General features: G+C 38.6%; 1 protein-coding gene across 1 annotated transcript in view; it reads right to left on the reverse strand.

The window, feature by feature from the left end:
* LOC122228416 (spermatogenesis- and oogenesis-specific basic helix-loop-helix-containing protein 2-like) overlaps positions 1-14440 on the reverse strand; it is a 54261-nt gene that overhangs the window by 29077 nt on the left and 10744 nt on the right. Inside the window, 3 exon segments of the mRNA XM_042953488.1 lie at positions 262-366; positions 445-506; positions 11957-12171. Coding sequence (XP_042809422.1) covers positions 262-366; positions 445-506; positions 11957-12171 — 382 coding nt within the window.

Raw genomic sequence — 14440 nt, forward strand, 5'->3', positions numbered from 1 at the left:
TTGTGCAACACACTTTAAGCTTTGGAACACGTAAATTTTGTCTTCGCAGGTAGGGAACATATGTTTCCTTTTATTTTATTTACACTTTTTCCTTCAGACTATGATTAATAAGGATTACATGTTCTTTATAGTACACAGCATACAGTTAATCCTCAGCAAATAAAAAGCATAAGTGGAATACCAACTTAAAATGTATATATAGAGTTTTTGGAGCATTTAATTAGAACTTTTCAAACCTTTGGAAATTTGGTTTTCACTCACCGGTATTTGAGAAATATGTTTTCCAGTATTTTACCACAATACTCATTTTTTCGATTGTCAGTGGTTCAATTAAAGTAACATCAGCTCCATGCCCTGAAACACAACCTAAGAATTTCTGCATTAAATATTGACCTTATGACTTCTATTTATAGAAAAAACATAATATATACAACAGGCACATACCTTTAAAGTTTTCAGGGGTTATAATAACAAACAGCAAATGTATATTTTTCTTCTTGCCAAATCTGAGAGGAAAAAAGTGTTAAAATGAAGCAAAATCATCATTTGAAAAATTGGGATTCAATATTTTACCATAAGAACGAAACTAGAATGATTTTATTTCTTTAGAACTTCAAATGATGGCATTAATATGGAATTTAGTAAAAGTAGCATCTCTTAGCAATGGAAAAAAGATGAACCACTTTTATTCTTGTTTAAAAAAAAAAAAAAAAGCCTAACTTTTATCCATGTTCTTGAGCTAACCACCAGTTTACAGGAAATTTAAGGAAAAGAGAAATATTTTAAAGAATGCTGTGGGAATGGGGCACCTGGGTGGCTCAGTCAGTTGAGTGTCCAACTCTTGATTTCAGCTCTGGTCATCATCTCATGGATTGAATCCCAAGTCGGGGCTCTGCACAGACAGTGAGGGGCCTGCTTGGGATTTTCTCTCTCTCCCTCTCTCTCTGCTGTTCCCCAGTTCACACTTTCTCTGTCTCTCTCTCAAAATAACTAAATAAACTTAAAAAAATATGCTGTGAGGATGAAATCAGCAAAAGCCAGAATGTAAAAAACTCGGTGAGACAAATGGCCCCTTTAAAAATACATATAAATAAAGAGTAAGACAAAAAAAAAAAAAAAAAAAAGGAAAGGAATAATTGAATCTTGATTTATATAAACTAACAGTTTAAAAAAATCATAGGATGGGTGGCTGGCTGGTTCAGTCAGAGGGGCATGCAACTCTTGATCTCAAGGTCATGAGTTCAAGCCCCATATTGGGGGTAGAGCCTACTTAAATAAAAACTTTAAAAAAAAATAAAAAATCATAAACACAGAAACTTGAACACTGGATATTTGACAAAATTAAAGAATTGTTATTAATTTTCAGGTGTGTATTGTTATTTTGCGGTTATTTTAAAAGAGTCCTTATCTTTTAGAGGTATTTATTAAAGTATTTATGGATGAAAGAAAATGATATCTTAGATTTGCTTTCAAATAGTTCACCAGTTCAGCAGGGGTGGGAGAACTGGAAGGGCCAGAGATGAAACCAGATTGGCCATGTGTTGATAACTGTTAAAGCTGCATTATGGGTACAGGCAAGTTCATTATACTTTTATATGCTTGAAAAAAAAAAAAAACAATAAATAAAAGAAATGTGGTGTTATAATAAACTATACTTAGGAGTTCAGGAAGTTGGAATTTCTGATAATTTAATGGGTACTGAACTTTGGCTTTGAATAAAAGGAAATTATTTTCCAAGGAGACTATTACTGTGAGCCAGACTAAAGAGAACAGCTAGTGGCGCCTGGGTGGCTCAGTCAGTTAAACATCTGACTTCAGCGCAGGTCATGGTCCTGCAGTTTATGAGTTCAAGCCCTGCGTCAGGCTCTGAAGCAGATTCTGCGTCTCCCCCTCTCTCTGCCCCTCCCCTGCTCACGTTCTGTCTGTCTCTCTCTTAAAAGTAAATAAATATTAAAAAAATTAAAAATAAAGAGAACTAAACTGCTAAACTAAACTGCCTAAGAAAAAATAACTATTCTATAATACTTAAAGTATCACTTATTATATTAATATGTCGTTATTTGTGGTTATTATTTATTCCCTTAAGACAGGACCTGGAAGAACCCTCACTATATAATATTGTTATATTATCTTATATACGCATTTGAAAATAAAGGCACATTATGCCATGCTCCAAATTACATTACAGTTGATCCTTGAACAGCATGGGTTTGAACTATGCCAGGCCACATATATGTGGATTTTTTTGGATAAAGTATAATACAGTAGTAAATGTATTTTTTTTCCTTATGATTTTCTTAGTAACATTTTCTTTCCTCTGGCTTAGTTTATTGCAAGAATACAGTATATAATACATATAACATACAAAATATGTGTTAATTGCCAAATTATCAGTAAGGCTTCTCATCAACAGCAGGCTATTAGTAGTTAAATTTTGGGGGAGAGTCAAAAGTTACACACGGATGAGAACCACACTTGAATTGAGAAAGACTGAATAAAGCAGACTGCCATTCTTAGGGTGGGTGGGTTTCATCTAATTAATTGAAGACCTAAGTAGAATAAAAAGTCTGAGAACTCCTCCAGCCTGACTACTGAGCTGAGACATTGGCCTTTTCCAGCCTTCAGATTCAGACTGAAATATCAGCTCTTCTTGGGTCTTGAACCTGCCAACTTTTCAAATGAAATTTATACCATCAGCTTTCCTGATCCTCAGACCTTTAGATTTGGACTGGAACTACACGTTGGCTCTCCTGGGTCTCTGGCTTGCCAATTACAGATCTTGGGACATCTTGGCTTCCATCATCGCATGAGCCACTTCCTTAAAATAAACCAACTTCTTCCCTATCTCTAGATAAATGGACAGATAGATGATAGACAGATCAGCATCCTACCGGCTCTGTTTCTCTGAAGAATCCTGATTAATATAGCCACATTTTATTTATTCATTCATCTGTCTATGGACATTTGGGTTGCTTCTACCTCTCGACTACTATGAATAGTGCTGTGAACATGGTGTGAAAATATTTCAGAAACATCCTTACAGACACATCCAGAGGAATGTTTTGCCAAATATCTAGGCATCCTATGACCCAATCAAGTTGACACATAAAAATTAACCATCACAGGGGCAACTGGGTGGCTCAGTCAGTTAAGTGTCCAACTTTGACTCAGGTCATTATCTCGTGGTTTGTGGGTTCAGGCCCTGCATCAGGCTCTGTGCTGAGACCTCAGAATCCTGGTTCAGATTCTATGTCTCCCTCTCTTTCTGCCCGTCCCCCACTAGCACTCTGTCTCTTCTTCCTCAAAAATAAATAAACCTTAAAAAAATAAAAATAAAAATTAACCATTACAGTGTTATATACATACAATGGAATATATTACTCAGCCTTAAAAAGGAACAATCTGTTAAATGCTACCATATGGGTGAACCTTTAAGACATTATGTTAAGTAAAATAAGCCAGTCACACACACAAAAATACTATATAATTTCATTTATCTGAGGTATCTAAAGTAGTCAAATTCATAGAAATAGAAAGTAAAATGGTGGTTACTGAAAGATGTTGGGAGGGGTAAAGGAATACTTGTTTAATAGGAATAGAATTTATGATTTACAAAATGAAAAAGTTCTGGAGACATATTTCACAACAGTGTGAATACACTTAACACTACTGAACTGAACACTTAAAAATGGACAAGATGGGAGGCACCTAGGTGGCTCAATGGGTTAAGCATCTGACTCTTGATTTCGGTGCAGGTCATGATTCGGTGGGTTCGAGCCCTGCATGGGGTTCCACACTCGCACTGAAGAGTCTTATTAGGATTCTCTCTCTTCCCCTCTCTCTGTCCCTCCCCTGCTCATGCTCTCAAAATAAAGAAACATTTTTAAAAAACGCACAAGATAGTAAAATTTGTGTTATTTGATTTTACCACAATAAAAAAAAATACCCCCCACAAAAAGAAGCTATACATGGATTTTCGACTGTGCAAGGCATTCATGCCCCCAAACCCCATGTTGTACAAGGGTCAACTGTATATGAGATTTATATTTTTTTAAATTTTTTTTAATATTTATTTATTTCTGAGACAGAGAGAGACAGAGCATGAGTGGGGGAGGGGCAGAGAGAGAGGGAGACACAGAATCAGAAGCAGGCTCCAGGCTCTGAGCTGTCAGCACAGAGCCCGACACGGGGCTCGAACTCACAAACCCTGAGATCATGACCTGAACCGAAGTCGGTGGCACAACCGACTGAGCCACCCAGGCGCCCCTGTATATGAGATTTATATATCTGAGTCATATATATGTTGAGAGCCCTCTATATGCCAGACTCTGTGCTAGGCTCTGGGGGATATCATAAACAGGAAAACAAGGCCTCTGCTCTAATAGAGTTAATAGTTTCTTGAAGGGGTCAGACACTGAAGAAATCACTGTAGATAATTAACGAAGTAGTCAAATATGTGCCCAGTGCTGTGAAGGAAAGCCTTAGGGGCTGGTGGGAGTACCTACTTGAGAACTAACCTACTTTGCAGCCTCAGGCTTCCAGGCAGGAATGCCTCTGTGGCTGACTAGGAGTTAGCCACGCAGAAGGTAGAACTGGGGAGAGAGCAGACTCAGAGAAGCAGTAAAGTACATTCGGGACAAACAGAACAGGCCCTGGGAAGAGGCCTGGGGTATAGAGAATAGGTAAGTTTGAGAAAGTGAAAACGCCCAATATGGTACAGAGCATCTGAGGGAGGGACACATATGATGAAACCAGAGGGGTACATAGGCCTTTGGGCCAAATTAGACATTTGGTATTCAAATGTCCCAAAATATTAAAATACCACATATTAAGTTATTGGCATGACTGTATTTGCATTTTAAAAAGGCCACTCTATGATGGGACAGACAGGCAGAGTGCATCCTATGTGGTGGCACAGGGTGAATTTGAGAGACCATATTGCAGTTATGCAGGCAAGAACTGATGGCAGAAAAAAGACATACCCGAGAACTTTCTATAAAAAAATAAATACTTCTGGCGCACCTGGGTGGCTCAGTCAGTTAAGCATCCAACTCTTGGTTTCAGCTCAGGTCATAATCTCATGGTTAATGAGTTTGAGCCTTGTATCAGGCTCTGTGCTGATAGTGCAAAGCCTGCCTGGGATATTCTCTCTCCCTCTCTATCTGCCCCTCCCCTCACTAGGTCTCAAAATAAATTTGAAACTTAAAAAAAATTGTTATAAATAAATAATTCTGAATATTTGCTAATTATTAGTGCTAACATGTGACAAGAAGGATTAGTGCTAACATGTGACATTCACACAACTGAGGTCTCTTCAGGCTTGATTCTGCTCTGTGAATTCTGAGGAGTTTGGGCTAAAAGAGAAAAAAGGAGAGAAAACACATTTCTAAGAAGAAATGAGATGCTCAGGCAGAAATAATACCATCAAATAGGCATACACGGGAGGGAGCATAGGATTAGACTGGCAGACTGGACATGGAAATAGGAAAGGCACATGAGCATACTGGTATAGGAGGGCATGTTGGCATGGTGGATGACAAGAATGTCGCTCGCCACAATGTAAGTATTTCATGTATATTTTTAAGTGGGGTATAATGGAGGTATGATTACTGGATGAGGAAACAGAAGTGGAAGGGAAAGATGGACTGAACAAACAGGACCACAGAAAGAAACTTACAAGGTAGTGTAGCTCAACTTTTGGAATAAAAATTACTTGTTGCTTCACAAAAAGTAAATTATAAGCACACTTTAGAATTAGAGAATTTTAAATAAAACAGATTATTAGCTTTTAGAAATATTCTATGTCTGGGGTGCTTGGGTGGCTCAGTCAGTGAACGTCCGACTTCGGCTCAGGTCATGATCTCATAGTTCATGGGTTCGAGCCAGGCAGCGGGGTCTGTGCTGACAGCTCAGAGCCTGGAACCTGCTTTCGATTCTGTGGCTCCCTCTCTCTCTCTGCCCCTCCCCAACTCACACTCTGTCTCTCTCTTAAAAATAAAAATAAACATTAAATTTTTTAAAGAAATATTCTATTTTTTCATTTTACAAATTGATTTTACTGGCATTAAAATAAGTTAGATTTGGATATATGAATATATATATAATGCCCTCATGATGACTTTCAAACTTCAAGCTTTACATCAGAGTTGGAATTCCTGGATTTTTGTCATTAGCACAGAATCAATTACCAACTCAAATACTTCCCCTGCTAGCGAAACCCTAATTGTGATGCTGTACAGGAGCTCCACTAATCAATAGAATTCCCAGAATCCAACACACTGGTGTGGAGCTTAGCTGCTCATTCACATTCTCTACGGATCAATAAGCTAAAAGAGTTTCTAGTTTCCAGGATCACCAAAAAAAAAAAAAAAAGGAAAAAGAAAAAAAAAGTCCTCTTCCTAATGAATCAATGTTCCTTAAAACAAAGCAACACAAAAACAAGGCAAACATCTCTTTCATCCACCCCAATTAACAGCACTTCTTTCATATGCCAAAATCAAATTGCAGATTCTGAGACCTTATAAGTACCTTCTCAGTTCAAGTCTCTTGGGTTTTAAACATTTGCAATTCATTAGGGGACAATCCATTTCTCCTCATTGTATTTCATACAATATACTGTTTAAATGTCAGGATGGTTCCTGAGACCATACTCTACATACAAGATTGGATGTTGATATTCTAGTGTCCCTTCCTATGCCTGTCTCAGGTATTCTCTGAAACCGAAGGCAGTTATAAGCTCAAAATGCAGCAGTACAGTTCCCTAGTCTTGCCACTATACCCGGGTCTGGTCCCTGGTAGCTGGGGGGGGGGGGGGGGGGGGGGGGGGGGGGGAGAAGATCAGATAAAATGTCTTGAGCTGAGCTGTACACTCAACTGACTAAAGAGCCTCAGGAAAGTCCTGGCCTCTGAAATCTATCATCAGTAAGAGAACCAATGGTGTCTTATAAGTCCCTATGAAGCCAGGGAAAATTTCTAAACTCATTTACTTTAGAGTCAAAAGGACTCCAAGGGACAAAAGCCAGTGTCATTTTTGGGTAGTGGTCTCGAGTACAGTTATCCATTATGCTGTCTGTGGGCCAAATGCAGCCAAATTAACTTGGCTGGTCTATTTGGGACTTGCAACAAACAACGTTCTTTGCTAATGACCATTAATTAAAACATTTTCAGTGAGAAAACTGAGAGCTTTACTATACATGTGAAAACACTTAAGTTCACTCGCTACTAGTAGGGTACCTGTGATAACATGTAGTTGAGTTCTGAGAATTTATTCTGGTCAATAGTAAAGGCTGGTGTGCTCTCTTCCCATTATGTTACTCTTCAGAAGAGTTCCTGCTGTGACCATCCTAAGTCAGGGTCACCACATGACATGACGTTAAGCATATTAAGACCTAGAATTTTCTGCAATTCCTACTTATACTCAACCATCAATTATAGAATAATGTTTTTAGTAAAACTACTTCCATGTTTTGTTATTTTGTTTATTATGAAGCATTCAGCAGGGTGGGTCATGCCAACTGACTAATGAGACTTACTGAGTTGCACTGTCAAGTCAAAGATGTTTTGGAATTAGGGACACAAAAGCACAACTTGTTAGACCCCTGTGGCTCACTAAGATTTCTTAGTGAATTAATAAGTCAACTGATCAGACAATTGAAACTATATGGGAAAGATAAAGTCAGAGCCAAACTTGATTTGTAGACTGAGCAAATGGAACCTCATTCCTTTGCTACTGCTGGACTGCTTGGAGCTCACAAGAACCACAGAATTCTAAAAACTGCAGAGACATTTCATGGAATGGAAAATCACAATTTCAGACAGGATCCATACGTTGTTGATGAGTTTAAAAGATATTTTAATTTTCCATACCTGCCTTTGGAAGATAAAGTATCAGGATGTGTCTGAATTACCAAGTATCTGCTCTTTGAGTGTGGTTCAGTTTTAGAATTCTGAAGCTAAGCATATGAACCCTAAAACTATCTTAAAATATTTTATCAGTGCTGGGGTACGTGGGTGGCTCAATTGGTTAAGCGTCTGACTTCAGCTCAGGTCACAATCCCACAGTTTGTGGGTTCCAGCCCTGCGATGGGCTCTGTGCTGACAGCTCAGAGCCTGGAGCCTGCTTCAGATTCTATGTCTCCCTCTCTCTCTGCCTCTCCCCTGCTCGCTCTCTCTGTCTCTCTCTCTCTCTCTCAAAAATGAATAAACATTAAAAAGTGTTTTTTAAATACGTTTTATCAACAGGTAGTATTTGAGTTAAACCAGCTCAATAAAAATGTATTTATAAAATGAAACCCAACTGGGGAGTACTATTAAGAATGTTAACCTGTAATTGAGATGTGCCATAATTCTTGAGAATGTCAGTCTGTGAAGTACCAATATTTTTTATGAATGATTAAAATTGATCCCTGATTAGCTTCAAGCTGAAAATATCATTGTTCTGTAAGAATAAATTTAAGAATCTTATTAAACAGGCTGCTTACATTTTATTCTAAAATAAGCCTAACACTATAGCTAATAGGCTACATGCTTCATTCTTATTTTTAATAGAAATCCATATGCCTTATAGATAAATAGATTTGTGATCACGGGCTCTAATACTACAAATAAAGGTGGACACTTCTACTCTATATTAAGCTCCTCATTAACTGGTAAAACACATAAAGTACCCAGAGAGAAAAAAGTAAGACGAATAGTCGTATATCTTGCCAAACCCATCCAGATTTTGAGATATTACAACAACAAGGATCTAAGGGGGGGAAATCTAAAATACAGCAGAAGAAAAGCTAAACAAGACATTTTATTTTGGTTTAGTAATTAAATGTCAGCCCAAACTCAAAATATACAGTGTTTTAGGAAAGATAAAGGCTTAAATGCCTTACAAATGGGATAGTATGTTTATAGGACTCATTACTCTAAGAAAAACCACAGGTTCAAAAATATAAACATGCTCCACAAGGGTTTAAATAATTCATAAGTAATAAACTCATAACAGATCTTAGGGCAAGAAAGGGAATTCCAGAGACATTCCTAGCCTCTGAGGTCAGTATCACGAAAGGCAAAGATTTTACAAAGAAAACTGTCCATTTTTTAGGGAGGAACACAAAAGCTAGAACTCACTGTCTGCCCTGAATGGCATTTCTTCTATTCATCCACACAATCACTCACTCATATACCCACAGCAAGGTACTGAATACTTGCTATTAGTCAAAATCTATACTAGATATTGGGAATAGCGGAACAAGAGACAAGAAAAACAAATCCAGGTGTTTTCAAATGATCCTTTTTTTCTTTCCAAACAAATGTTTCTATAGCAAAATAGTAGAACCATATGGTAAATATACTATTTTGGCATGTCTATATATTTAATGCCTTCTTTTTTCCCTGCTGAGAAATCTTTAGCTGTGTTATTCAGAGCAAAGAAACCAGCAATAGGGAGAATCCACACGGTGAATATGTTCTCTCCCCCAATCTTCTACCTTTTAATAATTACAACTGGACATAAAACTTGTTCTTAAATAGAACTTTATTCTCATCCTGTTCAAAATGTAGCTTCAATACTGAGCAAATATGAAGCCTTTACCACAGAGGGACCTGGCTAGGTTCCCACTCTTGGAATGAGGAGAGAGATCAGCCACACTGATTTGTCCAGTGCTCTTGTAAAATGGCATGTATTTTTAGTTTATACAAAGTTTGGCATATATTGAATCTCAGGTGTAAAAGAAGGGGCTTCAACACACAAGCCAAGTAATTATAGACTTTTATAAGGAACATGAAGAGAAAAGACTTCTCCTCAGAGTTTTGTAAAAACAAGCCATATGGTCTTAGGTAAACCACTTCACCCTTAGTTGTTTGTAAAGTAGGGATGAAGAAACCTGTTCCACCTCCCCATAACACTGTTGTAAAAATGCTGAAATACTATAATAAATGCAATATTATGATGAGGTCCCAGCCAGGGGAATTCTATTCATAGGAGTCATTTTTTAAAGGTATATAATAAAATAGGTTTATCTTCAGAAGAAGGACAGTTCACAACATGTCTTGGAAATGAAATCCACTTTGAGGTAGCCTGCCTGGTTTGTCTAGGGTTCATACTCCCAGGAGAAAGCCAAAACAAATGCAGCAGATAATCTAAGAAACCCCAAGAGCTGCATCCGTCTCTCCACCTCTCTCTTTAACAAGGAACTCATTACTTTGACCTCTTCCCATTCCAACTTTTCTTGTCCCCTAACAGAATACACTTGCTACTTTTTATTCAGGGATAATACTGACTCTGAACATTCTCCTTTAGTCTTGAAAGGCCTGTCCAGTAATTATTACAAGTCCTTGTATATTCCAATATTATCTGCAATTACACTTTCTCTATCAAATCTTCTCGTAGAAGGGGAACGAAATTGTTTTGACCTAACCTTGTTTAAAAACATCCAGAATGGCTCAAAATCCTATGTAGTCAGGCAAGGAAGCACCTAACTCTCCCACCACCAGACTCCAGATCTCTAAAGTAGAGTGGGTCAAACAGAACCAGAACATCTATGGAGCTACAAGATGAAACAAAAATATTGGAGGTGATATTGATCTGGACTCTACGGATCCAAAGAGTTTTGAGGCTTTTCCACATTAGGACATCTCTTGAAGGAGACACTTTGAGTCCATCGCTAATATAACACAGAGCTAAGAGTGCTCACCTTAGTATCTGCCATAAAAATTAATGAACTCCAAAAAGATGTGTCATTTTCTTAAATTTTTTTTTTTACATTTATTTATTTTTGAGAAACAGAGTGAAACAAAGCATGAGTGGGGGAGGGGCAGAGAGAGAAGGAGACACAGAATCTGAAGCAGGCTCCAGGCTCTGAGCAAGCGGTCAGCACAGAGCCTGATGCGGGGCTCAAACCCACAAACTGTGAGATCATGACTTGAGCCAAAGTTGGATGCTCAACCGACTGAGCCACCCAGGCACCCCGGATGTGTCATTTTAAATGACATAGTTATTCAAAAGGAGTACCTATGGGATTAAGGTAAGTACTGTACCAAATAAATTTCTATGACCAATTAATTCTCACATTCACCCACATCACTTTTTTTGCTGTTGTTTTACCTTTAATGTTTATTTATTTTTGAGAGAAAGAGGGACAGAGTGCAAGTCAGGGAGGAGCAGGGAGAGGAGACACAGAATCGGAAGCAGGCTCCAGGCTCTGAGCTGTCAGCACAGAGCCTGACATGGGGCTCAAAAGACGGGAGTCGAAGGTGGACACTTAACTGACTGAGCCACCTACGCTCCCCCACATCAATTACTTTTTAAATTAAAATGATAATTCTTATAATAGTATGCCAAACTGGCAATAAAAACAATACTATGTATACCTATTCTTCCCATGAAAATATCTCTCATCTTAAAAATTAAAGCATAAACAGTACCATCTTTAAAGGTTTGTTTTTTTTTTTTATAGAAATGGCTTTTTTAAATTTTTTTTAACGTTTATTTATTTTTGAGACAGAGAGAGACAGAGCATGAATGGGGGAGGGTCAGAGAGAGGGAGACACAGAATCTGAAACAGGCTCCAGGCTCTGAGCTGTCAGCACAGAGCCCGAAGTGGGGCTCAAACCCACGGACCGCAAGATCATGACCTGAGCTGAAGTCAGCCGCTTAACCAACTGAGCCACCCAGGCGCCCCTAGAAATGGGTTTCTAAGGGCACTTGGGTGGCACAGTTGGTTAAGCATCTGACTCCTGATCTTGGCTCAGGTCATGATCTCACAGTTCATGAGTTCAAGCCCCATATCCGGCTCTGTGCTGATGGTGCAGAACCTGATGGTGCAGAACCTGCTTGGGATTTCCTCTCTCCTGTCTTCCCGTTCCCCACTTGTGCACACACACTCTCTCTCTCTCCCTCTCAAAAAACAAACAAACAAACAAAAAACTTTAAAAAAATTTTAAAAATATAAACGTTTTTGAAGTTCACCTAATTAATTTGGCAGCTTCCAGCTCGTCAGCAGTTGGTAAAGAAGTCATCTTCAAGAAAACCATGTCAAATGGGCAATTCTCCAGAAGTGCTGCTGCCCCCTCCACATCTCTGATGGTTATGGAGACTTTTGCAATATGTGAAAAGGATTTCTGCGCAATATCAGCCAGGTACTGAACAGTGACATCTCCAACTAATAAGAGGTCTATTTTTGCCTGAAAGAGAAGGAAAAAAAGCAGAAGTACCACATAATTCATATCTGAGCACAGAGAAGGTGCCATGTATGAGAGGATAAAATAAAGGTGACAAATAATACCATGACTGACTATACAAGCAGACTGAATGGTCAACGATAAGCACCTCAGGGACAGGAACTAGTAGTTTCTTGTCCTCAGTACTTAGGGTAGTGAATAGATCTGATGGTCATGCTATTTTTTTAAGGTTTTTAAATGTTTATTTATTTTTGAGAGAGAGAAAGAGAGAGAGTGCGAGGAAGGGGCAGAGAGAGGGAGACACAGAATCTGAAGCAGGCTCCAGGCTCTGAACTGTCAGCACAGAGCCCGAAGCAGGGCTCAAACCCATGAACCATGAGATCATGACCTGAGCCAAAGTCCGATGCTTAACCAACTGAGCCATCCAGGTGCCCCGAAGGTCATGCCATTTCTAAAAGTTCTGCCTACAAATAACTATTCTACTGTGATTTTCCTCCCAGTTTCTTTTTCATTCTAGGAATAGACAGGATTCTTAAGGCCCAGTTTCCCAATCACTCATCCTGCTGGAAAGTGTTTACTAATGAGAAAAAAACTGGTGATTCTCCTAAAGCACTTGTTTTAATGAAACACACATTCCAGAGAACAAAGTAAGATTTAAATTCCTAAATTCCAAGAGATACTCACAGTCTTTTCTGTAAATGGAATATACATGCCATTCAAACTTCATTATTTTAGAGCCAAAAAGCATCTTTCTTTCCTTTGGGGGTTATTTTCAAGCACATTCAATCAAGAAAAATATAATTTCCATCTTCACCTTTTATTTTCCTATGTTTTATTCTCTACAGCTATTGAACATAATCCACTAAAACTGTCAAAGAAGGGCGATGCTTAAATTAGTGGAAACAGCAGACACTTGGAAATGGCAGGCCACAGGTCCGCATGAGAAAACAGATTTGGGAGCTGACCAGAATTGAAGCCAAAAGAAGTGGGTGAAGGAGTTGGAAATACCTAGGAAGAGAAAGGCAGCTTAGGGCGCCTGGGTGTCTCAGTCGGTTAAGCATCCGACCTTGGTTCAGGTCATGATCTCACCATTCATGAGTTCAATCCCCACGTCAGGCTCTGCACGGACAGCACGGAGCCTGGAACTTGCTTCAGATTCTGTGTCTTCCTCTCCCTCTCTGCCCTTCCCCAGCTCACGCTCTGTCTCTCTTGGTCTCTCAAGGATAAATAAATGTTAAAATAAATAAATAAATAAATAAATAAATAAATAAATAAATAAAGACAGAGAGAGAGATTGAGAGACACAGAGAGAGAGACAGAGAAAGGCAGCTTGCCAAAGATACAACCCTTCAGAGCAGGATGCTCTTGAAGGTGGCCCACCATGGAGTATCCCCTCTGCTTCACCCGGTGTCCCAGGGGCTGCTGAAGGGAACTTAGGAGGTGCAAGAAACTAGTGAGGTTTAAAGTAAGTAAAACTTTGGCCCTTCTTATTTCTGCCTTCTAATTTTCTTCCTTCTGTTAAAAAAAGAAAAGAAAAGAGAAAAGTGAGTCTTCTTTTATCCCTCTCTCATATCCTAATTTAATCTCCTCCTCAGAAGCAACCACTGTCAATGATTTTGTCTATATCCTTCCAGATGAATTCTTTTTTTTTTTTTTTGCTTTTCATTTTTTCCCTGTTTTTTTTTAAATTTTATTATTTTTTAAAAGTTACATCCAAATTAGTTAGCATATAGTGCAACAATGATTTCAGGAGTAGATTCCTTAGTGCCCCTTACCCATTTAGCCCATCCCCCCTCCCACAACCCCTCCAATAACCCTCAGTTTGTTCTCCATATTTATGAGTCTCTTCTGTTTTGTCCCCCTCCCTGTTTTTATATTATTTTTGTTTCCCTTCCCTCATGTTCTCATCTGTTTTGTTTCTCAAAGTCCTCATATGAGTGAAGTCATATGATTTTTGTCTTTCTCTGACTAATTTCACTTAGCATAATACCCTCCAGTTCCATCCATGTAGTTGCAAATGGCAAGATTTCATTCTTTTTGATTGCCGAGTAATACTCCATGGTATATATATACCACATCTTCTTTAACCATTCATCCATCAATGGACATTTGGGCTCTTTCCATACTTTGGCTACTGTTGATAGTGCTGCTATAAACATGGGGGTGCATGTGTCCCTTTGAAACAGCACATCTGTATTCCTTGGATACATGTCTAGTAGTGCAATTGCTGGGTCGTGAGGTAGTTCTATTTTTAGTTTTTTGAGAAGCCTCC

Source organism: Panthera leo, chromosome A1 (genome assembly GCF_018350215.1).
Source record: "Panthera leo isolate Ple1 chromosome A1, P.leo_Ple1_pat1.1, whole genome shotgun sequence".
Taxonomy (NCBI): Eukaryota; Metazoa; Chordata; class Mammalia; order Carnivora; family Felidae; genus Panthera; species Panthera leo.